We start from the raw sequence: 12,821 nt of genomic DNA, 5'->3' as shown, positions 1-12,821 counted from the left end.
CAAAGAATTTCAGCTCATGGCAGTTTCTAAGAAGCACTTTCCACTGGGCACGTAACCCACAATCATGGGGGAGTCTTCACAATAGTTACGGCCTCAACCACTTCCTTCTTGTTAACAATTATATCCAATAGGTCTATCCTGTTAAATTCATGTTGCCCTCTGATAGTTTGACATCCCTGAGCTACAGCATAACCAACTCATTAGATTTCCTCCCAGCTCCACACAACCTAGAGTAGTCATGTCAACACATCTAGTCTGTGTAATTACTTTATAAAAGGACAAAACACATTCTTTGGGTTTGTTTTTTATTAAAGTCTGCAGCACGGGAATGATGGCGACAAGCAAAGCAGTTGAGCCTTTTGTTGTGTACTTTATGCAGTCTCCTCCTTGGTGACACGGTCCTTTTTGAGTGGTCCCTGTGAGATGAGAGAAACACAAATCAGTTCGATGCAAATACTTAATCTTACTGCACATGTAGTCCATGTGTTGGCTCATCGCGGCCAAGTGTATCCAGAGAGTGAACAGGGAGCAAGCACAAAACGAGACTGCTCCCCTGCCTCAATGGGGATCACTTTAGCACTGGAATGGAACCCAAAGCTCATACTGCGAGTGAACCAGGTTACGTACAGTGCGGAGAAACATACAGGACGTCTGTCAATATGAACGTAACGTCTAACATGTTACTCTACAAGTGTAATAAGGATTTCAAAATGTATTGCTTGTTACACCATTTATGCCAGTAATGTGCATAAGATCTTAGGAAAACAGATCTGAGGCAGACGAAGGCTCGACTATAGCGTTCAGTACTAAGTCTTACCATGAACGCCTTTTTCTCCTCCATGGTTTGGAAGCGACCGTGACCGAACTTTGAGGTGGTGTCAATGAACTTCAGGTCAATCTTCTCCAGGGCACGACGGCTGGTCTGCCCAAGCAAAGACTGGGAAAGAAAATCATTTTAAAAGTTAGTACCGTTTACAAAGTTAAGCATTTGATCTTCCTGGTTGACTTAATATATATATATATATTCGCATTAATAGATGTGTAGCACTATAATTTGTCTCACCTTGCGCAGAGTCAACACCCTCTTCTTGGTCCCCACAACACAGCCTTTCACCATGATGAAGTCATTGGTCACATCTCCATAGTGAACGAAGCCTCCCTTTATATAAAACAAAGTAAAGAAAGTGAGTCACATCTTCTACTTTTAGGTTGAGGCTTAAACAAATGTATAGGTTGCATGACTGCCACTTACCAGAGGGTTGATGCTCTTGTTTGACAGATCATACTCTGTGGAGGCGTTGTTCTTCACCAGCTTTCCATCCTTTGTGTGGTAGCCCAGGCCAATCTTGTAGATCTTCTTGTTGATCTCTGTACGGTGGTGGTAACCCTTCTGACCAGCACGAGCCACAGAGAAGGCCACACGGGCAGGATGCCAGGCGCCAATGCAGGCAACCTTACGCAGACCACGATGGGTTTTGCGAGGAAGCTTCTTTGTGTGCCAACGGCTGGTGACACCTGGGAGAATGAGGAGTTGGTCAGTCAGAGGGAGTATGGAGTGAACTGAAAGATGCATGTGGCTCAGTTGCAGCTGATGAACCATCCTAAAAGCCTCATTGCAGCTCCTCTTACCCTTGTATCCGTGACCCTTGGTGATACCAATGACGTCAATCATCTCGTCCTGAGTGAAGACTGTGTTGACTGCCACGGCTTGCTCCAGCTTTTCACGGGCCCAGTCCACCTTGTCAGAGACGCTGCCTCCATTCAGCTGCACCTCCATCAAGTGAGACTTTTTCTGCGCCAGAGGCAGCAGACGCATCTGAAAAGACATAACTCTGGTCAGAACAGAGGACATATTTCCTTATACAGTGAAAAGTTGAGTAGTGTAGTCTCAGAAGGAAGGCAGCATGGAAGGTATCCTCATATGAGTCGGGCGCCATGCCTGACGCAGGATCCGTGGTCTCATCACCGACAGCCAAGCAGGACTGTCACAATTACTTTGACTCATCGTGCAATATCTGGACATCACCATTACATGCCCGATGGGATATTTTATTATATTTCTCCAATTCAAACGTTCTTAATTGTTAAAGTGGTGTAAATTGACACATTCTAGGTTTTGTCTATAATATACAATGTATTGGTCAACAAAGTTATTGTGACAGGCCGCCAAGCAGGAAACACACCTCATTGAAATACATATGCATTACTAACCTGTGTGTGCGCGATGATGCGGATGACCTGGCAGTACTTCTTCATGGAATTAAAGTCCTTCTCCAGCTGCTTCTTGCCCTCATCGTCCTGCCATTTCTTGCAGTATTTGGTGAAAGCCTTCTTCTTGGACTTGTACCTGAGAGCCCGCAGCGCAGGAGGAGAGAGGACAGAGGTTGGCACAGGCTCTTCTTAGCCTTAAAAGGCCAGCGGAAGAACACAGTGCATAGCTGTTCGCCCTCCCTATCCATGTGGACAGGGGTGCGTTTTCAGCAAATAAGAATTTCAGCTCATGGCACAGTTTCTAAGAAGCACTTTCCACTGGCCAGAGGAGCCCGGAGCTCATCAGGGCACATGGCACCTGAGCGGAGCTGCCACAGGAGGCACCGTAATGTTAGACTCACTCAGTGAAAACACAGATCTTGCATCATTTCCACTGGGCAACTAACAGCTTCAAACACTTTTATTACATGCAGGTGTGCATTTGTAGCATCTCACCAGTTCTTGTAGAACCGACGCTTGCACTCGTCACTGACGTGCTCTGCGAAGATAGTCTTGAAGGACCGCAGGCCGCGTGGGGTGTTTACGTAACCCACAACGCCGACCACAATCATGGGGGGAGTCTCCACAATAGTTACAGCCTCAACCACTTCCTTCTTGTTGACCTCTGCAGAGAAAATACATTTGTTGAGCATTACATAAATGAAAAATACGGACTACTACGGTAAATGTTTATTGGTATGCATTATATGGTCTAAACTGCGCTCAGTGCTCGACATTCATCAAGGGTTATAAACCCACTATGTCCGCCCGTCGAGAGACTCATCATTGGCAGAACACTATGAGACCAAACGATGAGTTGCAGCCCCATTTATAGATTTATTGTCATGAGAATACTCACTTGAGCCAGGTCTGTCGACCTCACGGACGATATGTGTCATGCCAGCCTTGTAGCCCAGGTAGGCAGTCAGGTGCACGGGCTTGGTGGGGTCATCAGTGGGGAAGCTCTTAGCCTTACCACGATGACGACGACTCCTCTTGCGGGGCAAGAAGCCCAGGGATCCGTGGCGGGGAGCCGAAAACTTTCGGTGAGACTAAAGGAAAGAAACAGCCCAGTTAGCTGGTCCATCCACTGAGCTGGCTGGGATGGTAAAGTGCGGCCTACTTTGACATTTAACATGGTGGGTCCCGATTACAGCGTGGTTTTGTTTAATTAATTGGTAGGCAGTAGTGAATCATAGGTTTATTTTATTATTTTTATTTGACCATTGCCATTTCAGGTATGTACTATGTTTAGTTAACCACGCTGTTAGCATGGCTAGCTTAACAACGGCATGCTTGTTGGATGTTAAAAAAAAAAAAAAAAACATGAGACCTTGCTTAAACCACTTAAGTAGCGACTAAATACATTTATACATTTCATTAAACATGCAGTCTTTTAACAAGAGCTTTACTCTCACTATAAGTAGCGGCCTAGGTCAAACTGCCATTTTGGATCATTAGTTTCCGGTGTAGTTATGCATGAAGGCCGAAAAAATAAATAATCAGACTGAAATATATCTAAGAACATAAACAAAAACATTCAGAAAAGTGATACGAGTGACTAAAATTGTTCAGGTATAAAGGATTGCTCAGATGTTTGACAGATTCTTGACACCATGGTTAACTGCAGGGAGGATGCACTCACCATTTCGTCTCCGGTCCGATTGAAAGAGGTCTATCCTAAGGAAGACGCTCTTATTTATACACAAGCAAATATCGCGGGATTCAGCGAGACTATCCTCATACAAGGCCCGCCCCCGTTATTTCACCCTGTGGCTGTCAGAGATGGTTTAAGAAAGTTAGAAAGCTAGTTAGTTTTAGAGCAACTTTAAATTAAACAGATAGCCTACATAGGGAAGCAAATGACGGAATAAACATAAAATGAAATAAAATAAAGTAGCATAAAACATGCCAGGGGTTACATAAATAAATATAAAGTAACTCAATTAATTGGAAGCAAATCTAAAAATATCTTACCATTTTATCACTTTACGAGTATGTATACATTTCCAAAACAGTTGGACAATAGTTTCAGTATGGGAATCACATAAGGCACATCTTAAATCAATATAATTTTTGAATTTAACAAAAAAAGGACCAAACCAGGTGACGTCGATTAATGATTTTAATTTGAACTTTTTTAACCTTATTGACCAAATAAAAGGTTTGTGGGATATGTAATAAATTCAGCAGCCACTAGATGTCGGTGTTTGACCTTACAATTAATCTTACTTGTGAAGTGACCAAACAAATAACAAATGTGTTATTATTAAAGGGTAAAAAAAGGAGATATGTATTTTTATTGGGAATATTTCTATTCTCATCCAAGTACTGTACATCTTATATATGTCTTAATACTGTATTTGACATAATTTAGTTAGGAAACAATATGAATGAGTTTTATACACATAACATTTTGTGTTTTTCTTAGTTTTGTTATTATTTATATCTTATTCTTTATCTCTCTTTCTCAACAATAACTAATGAACATATTCTGTTCATTTAAATAATGATAGTCATTTACAAACTCCTTAGGGAATAAATCACACAAGGCATACAATTCAAGCTGTTTTAACATTTATTGTCATTTCATTTAAAAAACAAAACAAAAAAAAAACCTAAAAGAGGAGACACATTTACACCTTTCAGGTTAAGGCATCAATATTTTTGTTTTATGATCCAGTGTTGTAACAAGTTTTTATGTAATCTTTATTGTATGCAAGAAATTCAAAGCATTTCATCAGGGGAGAGTTTGGGATGCCTTTTGGGTTTTCTTTATCGTACAAAAAGTATTTTTTCATTTAAGAAAACCTAAACCTGTGTGATTTTTGATTGTGCTCAAATGTTCATAAATTCCTATAATATAATTATACCATAAAATGCTAAATTCTCTATCTTCCAATAAGGCTTGCCTCCATTAGGCTTTGTATTTCTTGTACTCTGGCTTTCCTCCAAACAGAAAAGACAGAAAGAGGCATATATTCAATAAACATAAAAACATGTCTTCATCTTTCTGATTTCATTTCACAGCGCTTGTCTTGCAATTGTTCAGTGCTACATATGATCAAATCTATCCAGTACACAAAACAGATTTGTCAGTCATATACTCAGATGTCAAAAATGTCATGCTTCACTGCTATAGGAACGCAGGGGAATGCAGTAAAGCGAATGCAGGGTGGACCAGCGTATCTGTATTCTGTATTGAATGGATCTGTACACACCATGCAGCAATGTAATGTGGGAATGATATCATTTCCCTCTGACGCATGCAACACTACTGATGCAGTTTCAGCTCTTAAGAGAGTTTGAATTTTCCCATCAAGATTGTATACCTAACACCACGGTCCTGCACATACTTCTTGTCATTTGAAAATGTGCACAGAGGCGTGATCCATGTAATTTGTTGCAGAAATTAAAAAACTTATTTTAAGCTAACCTTTCAAAGTTTACTCAAATAATCAACACACGTAAAGTCTGTGGTACAAGAGTCTCCAGGCTTGTTTTTCAACTCATAATTGTGTTCATGACTGTAAGATGTGTCTGAAGTCTTAGCACAGTCACATTTCCAGAGGGAGAGACATCCCTGATTTGTGGTGGAATCCTCTTCTTTATCTTTTATCTTCACACAAAACAAAATCCAGGCCCGCCTGTTCCTCACGCTTCTGTGTGAGGAGACTTTGTCCCAACTGTCCTTATAATAATGTCTGCATGTGGAGCTGTGAACAATCACACGGCAACGCCAGCCTTCAGGATCACAGTCGCTCTCGATCCAGGTTCATCTTTTGGAAGAAGGTCTTTCCAAACTCATAAGTGCTTATCATGACAGCACAGGCTGGAGCCACTTTGATCACCCTGGGCATGAAACCTGGAGAAAATATAAATGTTTTCACTTGTGAGCAAAGCATACATTGTATTCTTACTTAACGTACGACCGGTGCAGTGGTGGAAGAACTTAGATATTTACTTAAGCAACGGTAGCAAAACTACAGTGTAGAAATACTTTGTTAACAGTAAAAGTCCTGCATTCAAAACTTTACTTAAATAAAAAGTACAAAAGTATTAGCATCAAAATATACTTAAAAGTAAAACATTTAAAAGTACTCATTATGCAGGATGGCCCCTTCAGAATGATGTATATTATCTTACTGCATTATACGTTTTGATGCAAGCTGGTAACGGTGGAGCTAACTTAATAAACTGCTGGGTAGCCTAATGTGTTATATCATACTTTATTACTTGCTATTAAAGCTATCAAACATATGTAGTAGAGTAAACAGTACAACATTTCCCTCTGAATTGTAGTGGAGTAGAAGTACTTAGTACAGTACTTGAGACACTGGACAGCAAAAGTGTGTACCTGCAAAAAGACCCCTGTAGCCCATCTCGGCCCATATTTCCTTCATTATGTTCCACGTGGACGTGGTTTTCTTGAAGGAAACTGGGTAGGAATGGGAATAAGGTGCTCTTTAGAACATGCTACACACACGAATAAATACATTTCAGATAACATAAGTATGGATATAAGTACAAACCTCCCAGAGTGTCCATTTCTCCCAGCTGGATCTGTTTCCGTGTCTTCACCACATCAAAAGGCAGCGTCAGGATCGCAGCGACCTAGACACAAAACACAGTCATATACTGAGCAACACACATGTGCAGCCAATCATTACACTTCAAACTGTTAGATATTATCTGTGCATGAAGGATAAACATTCCCATCAGGAGGGCGGCTGCTTAAAGATTTCATAAGAAACATTACAGTGTGAATGTGGGTCAGACACTGGCCTGATTCTCTAAACATATCCGATGCCTTCACTGCTCATAGCCGGACCTGAAACCTTATTGTTTCATATATTTGAGTGTTATGAAGTCATTGTGATATATTTATCCAGTACAGTTACCTGTGGTTAGTTAACCAAAGCAAACATCAAGATTCCTCAAGGTTACATTATATTAAATACATTCTCACTTCCAGTTCAAGCTGAAAATAAGTTGTATGACATCCAATCATTTTTGATTAATTAAGTTGAAATAATTTAAACTGGTGGCCAAATGACATAAACCTGTAGGATATAATTTAAAACTTTAAAAAAAAAAAAAGTGAATACAATAAAGGTTGAGGGAAACACTTGCCACATAAGAAACATGTTTCCTCATTGCAGAGGACAAGTGTGTGTTCACATTGAAGTACTTACAGCTCCAGAGATGGCTCCTGCAGTAAAGCTGATGGAGAGGTTGGCCTGAGTCATTCGGGACTGTTCACACAGCTGGGCCTTTATTAGTTCATAGTTAAACCAGTACAAAGCTGCAAATACACACAAACAAACAGGGTCTCATAAATAACCAGTACTGTCATTTCTTCCATTTAGTTGAGTATTAAACACTCACTCTCTGTGAAGTTTGTAGTTTTCATGGAAGAAAAGAGTTTCACTACATCAACATAAACTTCTCGAAGCACTCCGGCAGCTCTAGTTACGGCTGCTCAGAATGTTTTAAACTTTAGTTCTCGCAAAAATGAGGCAGATCTTTAAGAATGCAAATAGTGCAACACAGAAACAGTGTGTTTAGCCATGACTTGCTGAAAGGACTGTTTGGAAAATACAAAGATATTAAATAACAGCAGAGGAGGGAAATATGCTGCATGAGAGGTTCGACAGGTTTCTATGGAGGATAAGATTTTTCCACATCTTATGCAACATGAACAAATACTCGATACTGATGAATATTTGATTTGTTATCTCTGCAACGACCCTCTAAAATGTAAGATTTGTCTTTCAAGTAATATTACACAGCATTGTGTGGCGCTGCTCTCACCAGAGAAGGGTACGTCTCTGAGAACGGTGGATCCCCAGCCCCTCCACAGTGACAGCAGCCCGCCCTGAGCCACAGCAGAGCGGATACACACCCGCAGCTCGCTGTAGGACAGCTGGCGGGACTGCATCTTGGTCCTGACCAATTCCAGAGGGCTGATCACTGTCACAGCCCCCACTGCAACACACACACACACACACACACACACACTGGGAGTCAACAATACATATAACATATTACAGTTTGGATATCTCTGTGTGCTTTAACAGACTTACATCTGGCCAGACCTCCAGCAACAAGAGGGATCTGGCTGCCCTGGAAACCCAGACCGTATCTCAGGAAGTCCCGCAGCTGGTCGTAGCAGGTGAAGTAGATGACGGTGGCAGGAACAGCCATAACCCTGTACATACACGGGAGAATAAAGTAAGGGCCGCACTGTAAGTATTTTGGATGTTTTCATGATGAAAGTTTAGACACTCACAGTGTTGGTGGTAGTCCACTCCACAAAGATCTGAGTCCTTCGTGTCGACTGATTTTCACAAAAGCATCCTATGGAATAAACAAACAAACATCCTTAAAACACATTTTGATTCATTTTGCGTGTAAAAAGAAGAAATCTGCTGATGTACTCACAAGTGTCCCACTGAAATGTGTTGGTGTTTTGTACCAGCTGGTGCAACTGGTTCCACTCTGACACACATACATGTGATCCATCAGTCCATTACAATACATGAAACATTTCCCTGTGAGAGACAGAAAACCCTGGTCAAAAAAAAAAAATCAGCAAAGCATACCATAACTGTGTGACCCCAGCTGTCCCGGCAACACCGGATCATTTATTTAAAACTAAAAACAACTATCTGGATATTGTGCATCGTGTAATTTAACCTGTTAAGTTTTCATGTTTTCTGAAGCGAGTTATATTCCATGACAGGTGACTACTAATACATGCGATGGCAATGACCACAGAGTCACTCAGAAGGTAACATCAGGGTCGTCCTCGCCGCTGCTGACTTTGCTTGTTTATTTAGAGATAGTTTGAAATACGACTATTGACAAAAAGTTCAAGGTAAATCTAAAGAAAATAATAACTTCATGACTTGTTCCTAATACAGATTTTAATCTGTGGAAGATTTCCAGGAAACAAGAACATTTACTATCCCATGATCATGAGAGTAAAGAACATCTTCTACAAAGAAAGGTTGAATTGTAAGTAGTGAGGTGTCGCTAGGGAACATTTTCACTGTTGTTTTATGTTTCTTGAAGCCACCAAACTGTAGAGAAGTGAAACAAAAACATGCAAGTCTAAGCTGACAGAAAACATGTGAATCTATTTGCAAAAGGGCTTCATTTGTTTTCATTGGCAAGAGAAGTCTGTTAGTTGAGCTGGACCAAAGTGTTTTTAAGTTTTAGCATGCAGCAATGGCGGGTCAGATACTTACACTTTGAAGGACGGATGATGCCGTCCCACGGAGCAGATTCACGGGCTAAAGCTATGAAACGAAGCAAAAGGCAGGACAGACGAAAGTAGAGGACAGAGGTGAAGACAGTGCAAAAGACACAAAGGACAGGTGTCGTGGGGTTAGAAAAGCATTGAGATACACATGGCACTCAGACGCAGCTGTTAGAAGCAGAGTCAGTGTTTTATTACTTAAATTAATGCATGATCTAAAACCACAGAAGACGAGCTCCTCCTCCTACCTTGGTGAAACGGTGTTTGCTGAGCCTGCAGCCTGATCTTCACAACGTCCAGCGGAGTGACTGTAAACAAATACATTGACAGATTCAATTATTATACATAGACATGCACTCAGTTTCCATTTGATTAGGTACAAATAGCTTAAACTAATGAAGTCTAATGCAAGAGTGCTGCGGTGAATTCACAAAAGGAGGATTTATGGCAGGATAAGGCTGCAACTAATGATTATTTATCGATTAATCTGCAGATTATTTTCTAGGTTAATCGTATAGTCTATAAAATGTCAGAAAATAGTCAAAAAAGTCCAAGGTGATGACTTTAAATCTCTTGTTTTGTCAGTGAAAAACCCAAAGATAATAAGTTTAATATGATATAAAACAGAGAAAAGCATCGACTAATCGATTAGTTGACTAATTGTTACAGCTCTATAGCAGGACTGTTATATTTCACTGCTTACACTTAGTTGTATTGTTGTCAAGACTTTGGGGACAATAAACCAATTGTTTCCACAGGACAATAAATTGTGGAAAGAATAAGTTATATTTAGAAACATACAGACATACGTTGCATTTTTTAGCCTTCGTTTCCATGATCTCACCAAAAATAGATGTAAGAAGGGCTCCAGTGCCAGAAGCCAGCATCTGCTGCACTGGAGAGATTGCAGCCACAGAGCTGCTGACGGCCCGCTCCCCCATCCTGTCCACCTGTCACACCACAAAAAAACAAAAGAAACCCTTCACAGTGTGAACTCTATGTTCTGAAACTAAACTTCACAGAGGTGTTTTGTAACCCTGGTGTAGCCAGGTGTCTATGTCTCATTGTTATGTAAAAAAAACAAAAGAGGAGTGTTGGTGTCCTGCACGATCAGAAACCCAACACTGAGTTTGTGCCGTGTTATGTCAGAATGATGATTCTGTGACGACTGCTCCTAAAATGCTTCAAGTTAGTGTAATGACAACAAAAATTATGTTAAAAAGGGTTATCCGCCCATATTATAGGTTAAGAAAAAATAACTGCAATTTATACTGTTGTCTTTCATAAAAATTGCAAGATTATAACAGAGTAACATCGTCAGACCTTTGTTGATGTGAGTTGGGTAAGTCTAGGCGTAGCTGTTATAATGGGGGTCAGTGAAACACTATGATAGCTTATCTACAATGTGCATGTCACCAAAAACAAGCGAGAGCCTCACGTCCTGTCCCACTCCTACCTTAGGAAGCGGGTAGTAGCAGATAGATAAACATTGAACATTAAGTATTAAAATGAAACAACTAGTAGAAAGTCCTGTCCTTAACTTAGTGGTTAATGTTTTTAAGTAATTAAACACAATGCCAACAAATCCATCACTCATAGCCAATATGTTTTGGATATTATTCTTAAAGAAAATGTGCATTGGATAAGTAAGAATGTCATTCCTGTTTTCGTAACTGTGTGATTTCCATATGACCCCCGGGGCCTGTCTTATTTCTGCACTTTAGTGTGACAGTTTTAACCGCTTGACCCTCAGGGGTCGTCTAACCAATATGCTGCTTGCTTTGTCAAAAAAGCATTTAAAACAAACATGTAGATAAATGTGTCCTACAATAAACACTTTAAATTATAAAGGCACTTGCAAATGACAATGTAGTGAAAAATGTTACCCATCCTTTAGAGTTTCATTTGTTTACCTCTTTACTTTTCATTCAATTAAAACAAAAAAAATTTAATGAACCAAAACACCAGAATACATATAACACAACATTTGAATCATAACTGAACTAAAAGGAAATCAGGTTTGAACTGTAATCAAACACAATTACTTCAACTTGTTTACAATATATTTAGTCAATGCTAATCTGTAGAGCAAATAATTAAGTGCATCTTTGGATGAATGGGAAAAATAACACTGAATGTTGATGTTTGGGGTCAACCTTCAACTAAATTACACAACGTTGCTTCTTAATGTCTCATTCGTAATACACATAACATTAGCTTACATTACCCCTCGTGCAAATGAAACCACATTTGATAGGATTAATGTTTCACTGAATTCTGCAACTGAATCAATGAAATAACCAAACGTTAAGTGTGTAGACAGTATTTGTAAGACATTATGTGATGGTACACTCTGTCCATTTTCTCCACCCTTAGCGAACTGTCAGTGAACTCTAGCTAACGTTAGCTAGCTAGCTTCCCAGGCAACGGTGTTGCGTTGCAAGATAACAAGTCAACGTTACTCACCTCTACTTTAGGTGCCAGCGTCGTTGTGAAATAAAGGCTTCTTTGCCCATTTCAGTTAAACGTTGCCACATTTAAGAGCCAACGTTTAAGCCACTCCGTCGTGCTGCAACTTATTCGGGTTCTCCATTGCGGATAACGTGTTTTGGAGGATAAGCTCGCAGTGGGGGCAGTCTATAAGTACAAAATGTACATTTCACAAATCTGTACATAACCACGAGCAGTGATGGTCCCGTGCTAGTTCGACAGAGGTCGGTGCGCATGTTTTGGAGATCAGCGGTGAAATGTCAGGATGTTACGTCACGGTTCTTCTGGCCCCGCCCTCTGCCCTCTGCCGCTGCTGTAGCTCTGGCGCCCCCTGGTGGACATGTCACTGAACCGCAGCTGCCGCATGTTAACAAGTTTCAGCGTACTGCGTAACTACAGGTCTTTTGTATCGGTGTACCAGTACAGTACGTACCAATACTTATATGTAGGTACTGGGGAACAAGATGTGAAGTTGTGGAATAAGGGAGTAATAATTCGGTTTTGTACTAACTACTCGATAGCCTATTTTATTATTACAGAGTATGTATGACAATAATCAGCAATAATCTTCACGCTTTGGAGGAATGTGGAGATAATTTATACTGTAGTTATTATATAACTACTGGGTACTTATTCTGTTATCAGGCTACAGGGTACAGTATGTATGATCACATCAAATGTATTACGTTATGCGTTTGTACTCTACAATCAGTTCAGAACCAACAGAAGTACACATCAAAATGTTACACAATATATATCCAGCGAATCCAACTTCTAGGATATTAAAAACAAATATATGTTTTATAATAATGACATA

General features: G+C 40.2%; 2 protein-coding genes and 2 non-coding genes across 7 annotated transcripts; all 4 read right to left on the bottom strand.

Annotated features, from left to right (window-relative positions):
• Positions 1 to 291: 291 nt before the first annotated feature.
• Positions 292 to 4,017, bottom strand: rpl3 (ribosomal protein L3). The gene is made up of 9 exons (XM_029438573.1): positions 3,896 to 4,017; positions 3,110 to 3,302; positions 2,707 to 2,875; positions 2,212 to 2,347; positions 1,630 to 1,816; positions 1,253 to 1,515; positions 1,064 to 1,159; positions 818 to 937; positions 292 to 416 (listed from the first exon to the last, which is right to left on the bottom strand). Exons 1-9 carry the CDS (start codon positions 3,896 to 3,898, stop codon positions 372 to 374), a joined length of 1,212 nt encoding a protein of 403 aa, XP_029294433.1. The 5' UTR covers positions 3,899 to 4,017; the 3' UTR covers positions 292 to 371.
• LOC115012886 (small nucleolar RNA SNORA54) lies at positions 503 to 634 on the bottom strand. The gene has a single exon (XR_003832733.1). It is a non-coding gene; the product is annotated as a small nucleolar RNA SNORA54 (small nucleolar RNA).
• Positions 1,882 to 1,974, bottom strand: LOC115012891 (small nucleolar RNA U83B). Its single transcript, XR_003832738.1, has one exon. It is a non-coding gene; the product is annotated as a small nucleolar RNA U83B (small nucleolar RNA).
• A 1,210-nt stretch (positions 4,018 to 5,227) lies between the features above and the next one.
• Positions 5,228 to 12,251, bottom strand: slc25a39 (solute carrier family 25 member 39). 4 transcript variants are annotated; one of them, XM_029438451.1, is made up of 12 exons: positions 11,981 to 12,251; positions 10,359 to 10,464; positions 9,763 to 9,822; positions 9,504 to 9,554; positions 8,695 to 8,804; positions 8,543 to 8,610; positions 8,337 to 8,461; positions 8,065 to 8,238; positions 7,446 to 7,555; positions 6,783 to 6,864; positions 6,608 to 6,688; positions 5,228 to 6,115 (listed from the first exon to the last, which is right to left on the bottom strand). In XM_029438451.1, exons 2-12 carry the CDS (start codon positions 10,453 to 10,455, stop codon positions 6,003 to 6,005), a joined length of 1,071 nt encoding a protein of 356 aa, XP_029294311.1. In that variant the 5' UTR covers positions 10,456 to 10,464; positions 11,981 to 12,251; the 3' UTR covers positions 5,228 to 6,002. The 4 variants fall into 4 exon arrangements, with proteins under 4 accessions (XP_029294311.1, XP_029294312.1, XP_029294313.1 ...); XM_029438452.1 differs by lacking the exon at positions 9,504 to 9,554; XM_029438453.1 differs by lacking the exon at positions 11,981 to 12,251 and having other exon boundaries at positions 10,324 to 10,411.
• Between the last annotated feature and the right edge of the window lie 570 nt (positions 12,252 to 12,821).

The sequence above is a fragment of the Cottoperca gobio genome, chromosome 8, assembly GCF_900634415.1.
Source record: "Cottoperca gobio chromosome 8, fCotGob3.1, whole genome shotgun sequence".
Taxonomy (NCBI): Eukaryota; Metazoa; Chordata; class Actinopteri; order Perciformes; family Bovichtidae; genus Cottoperca; species Cottoperca gobio.
Note: the sequence above shows the minus strand (reverse complement) of the source record. Positions and strands in the feature narration are given on the sequence as shown.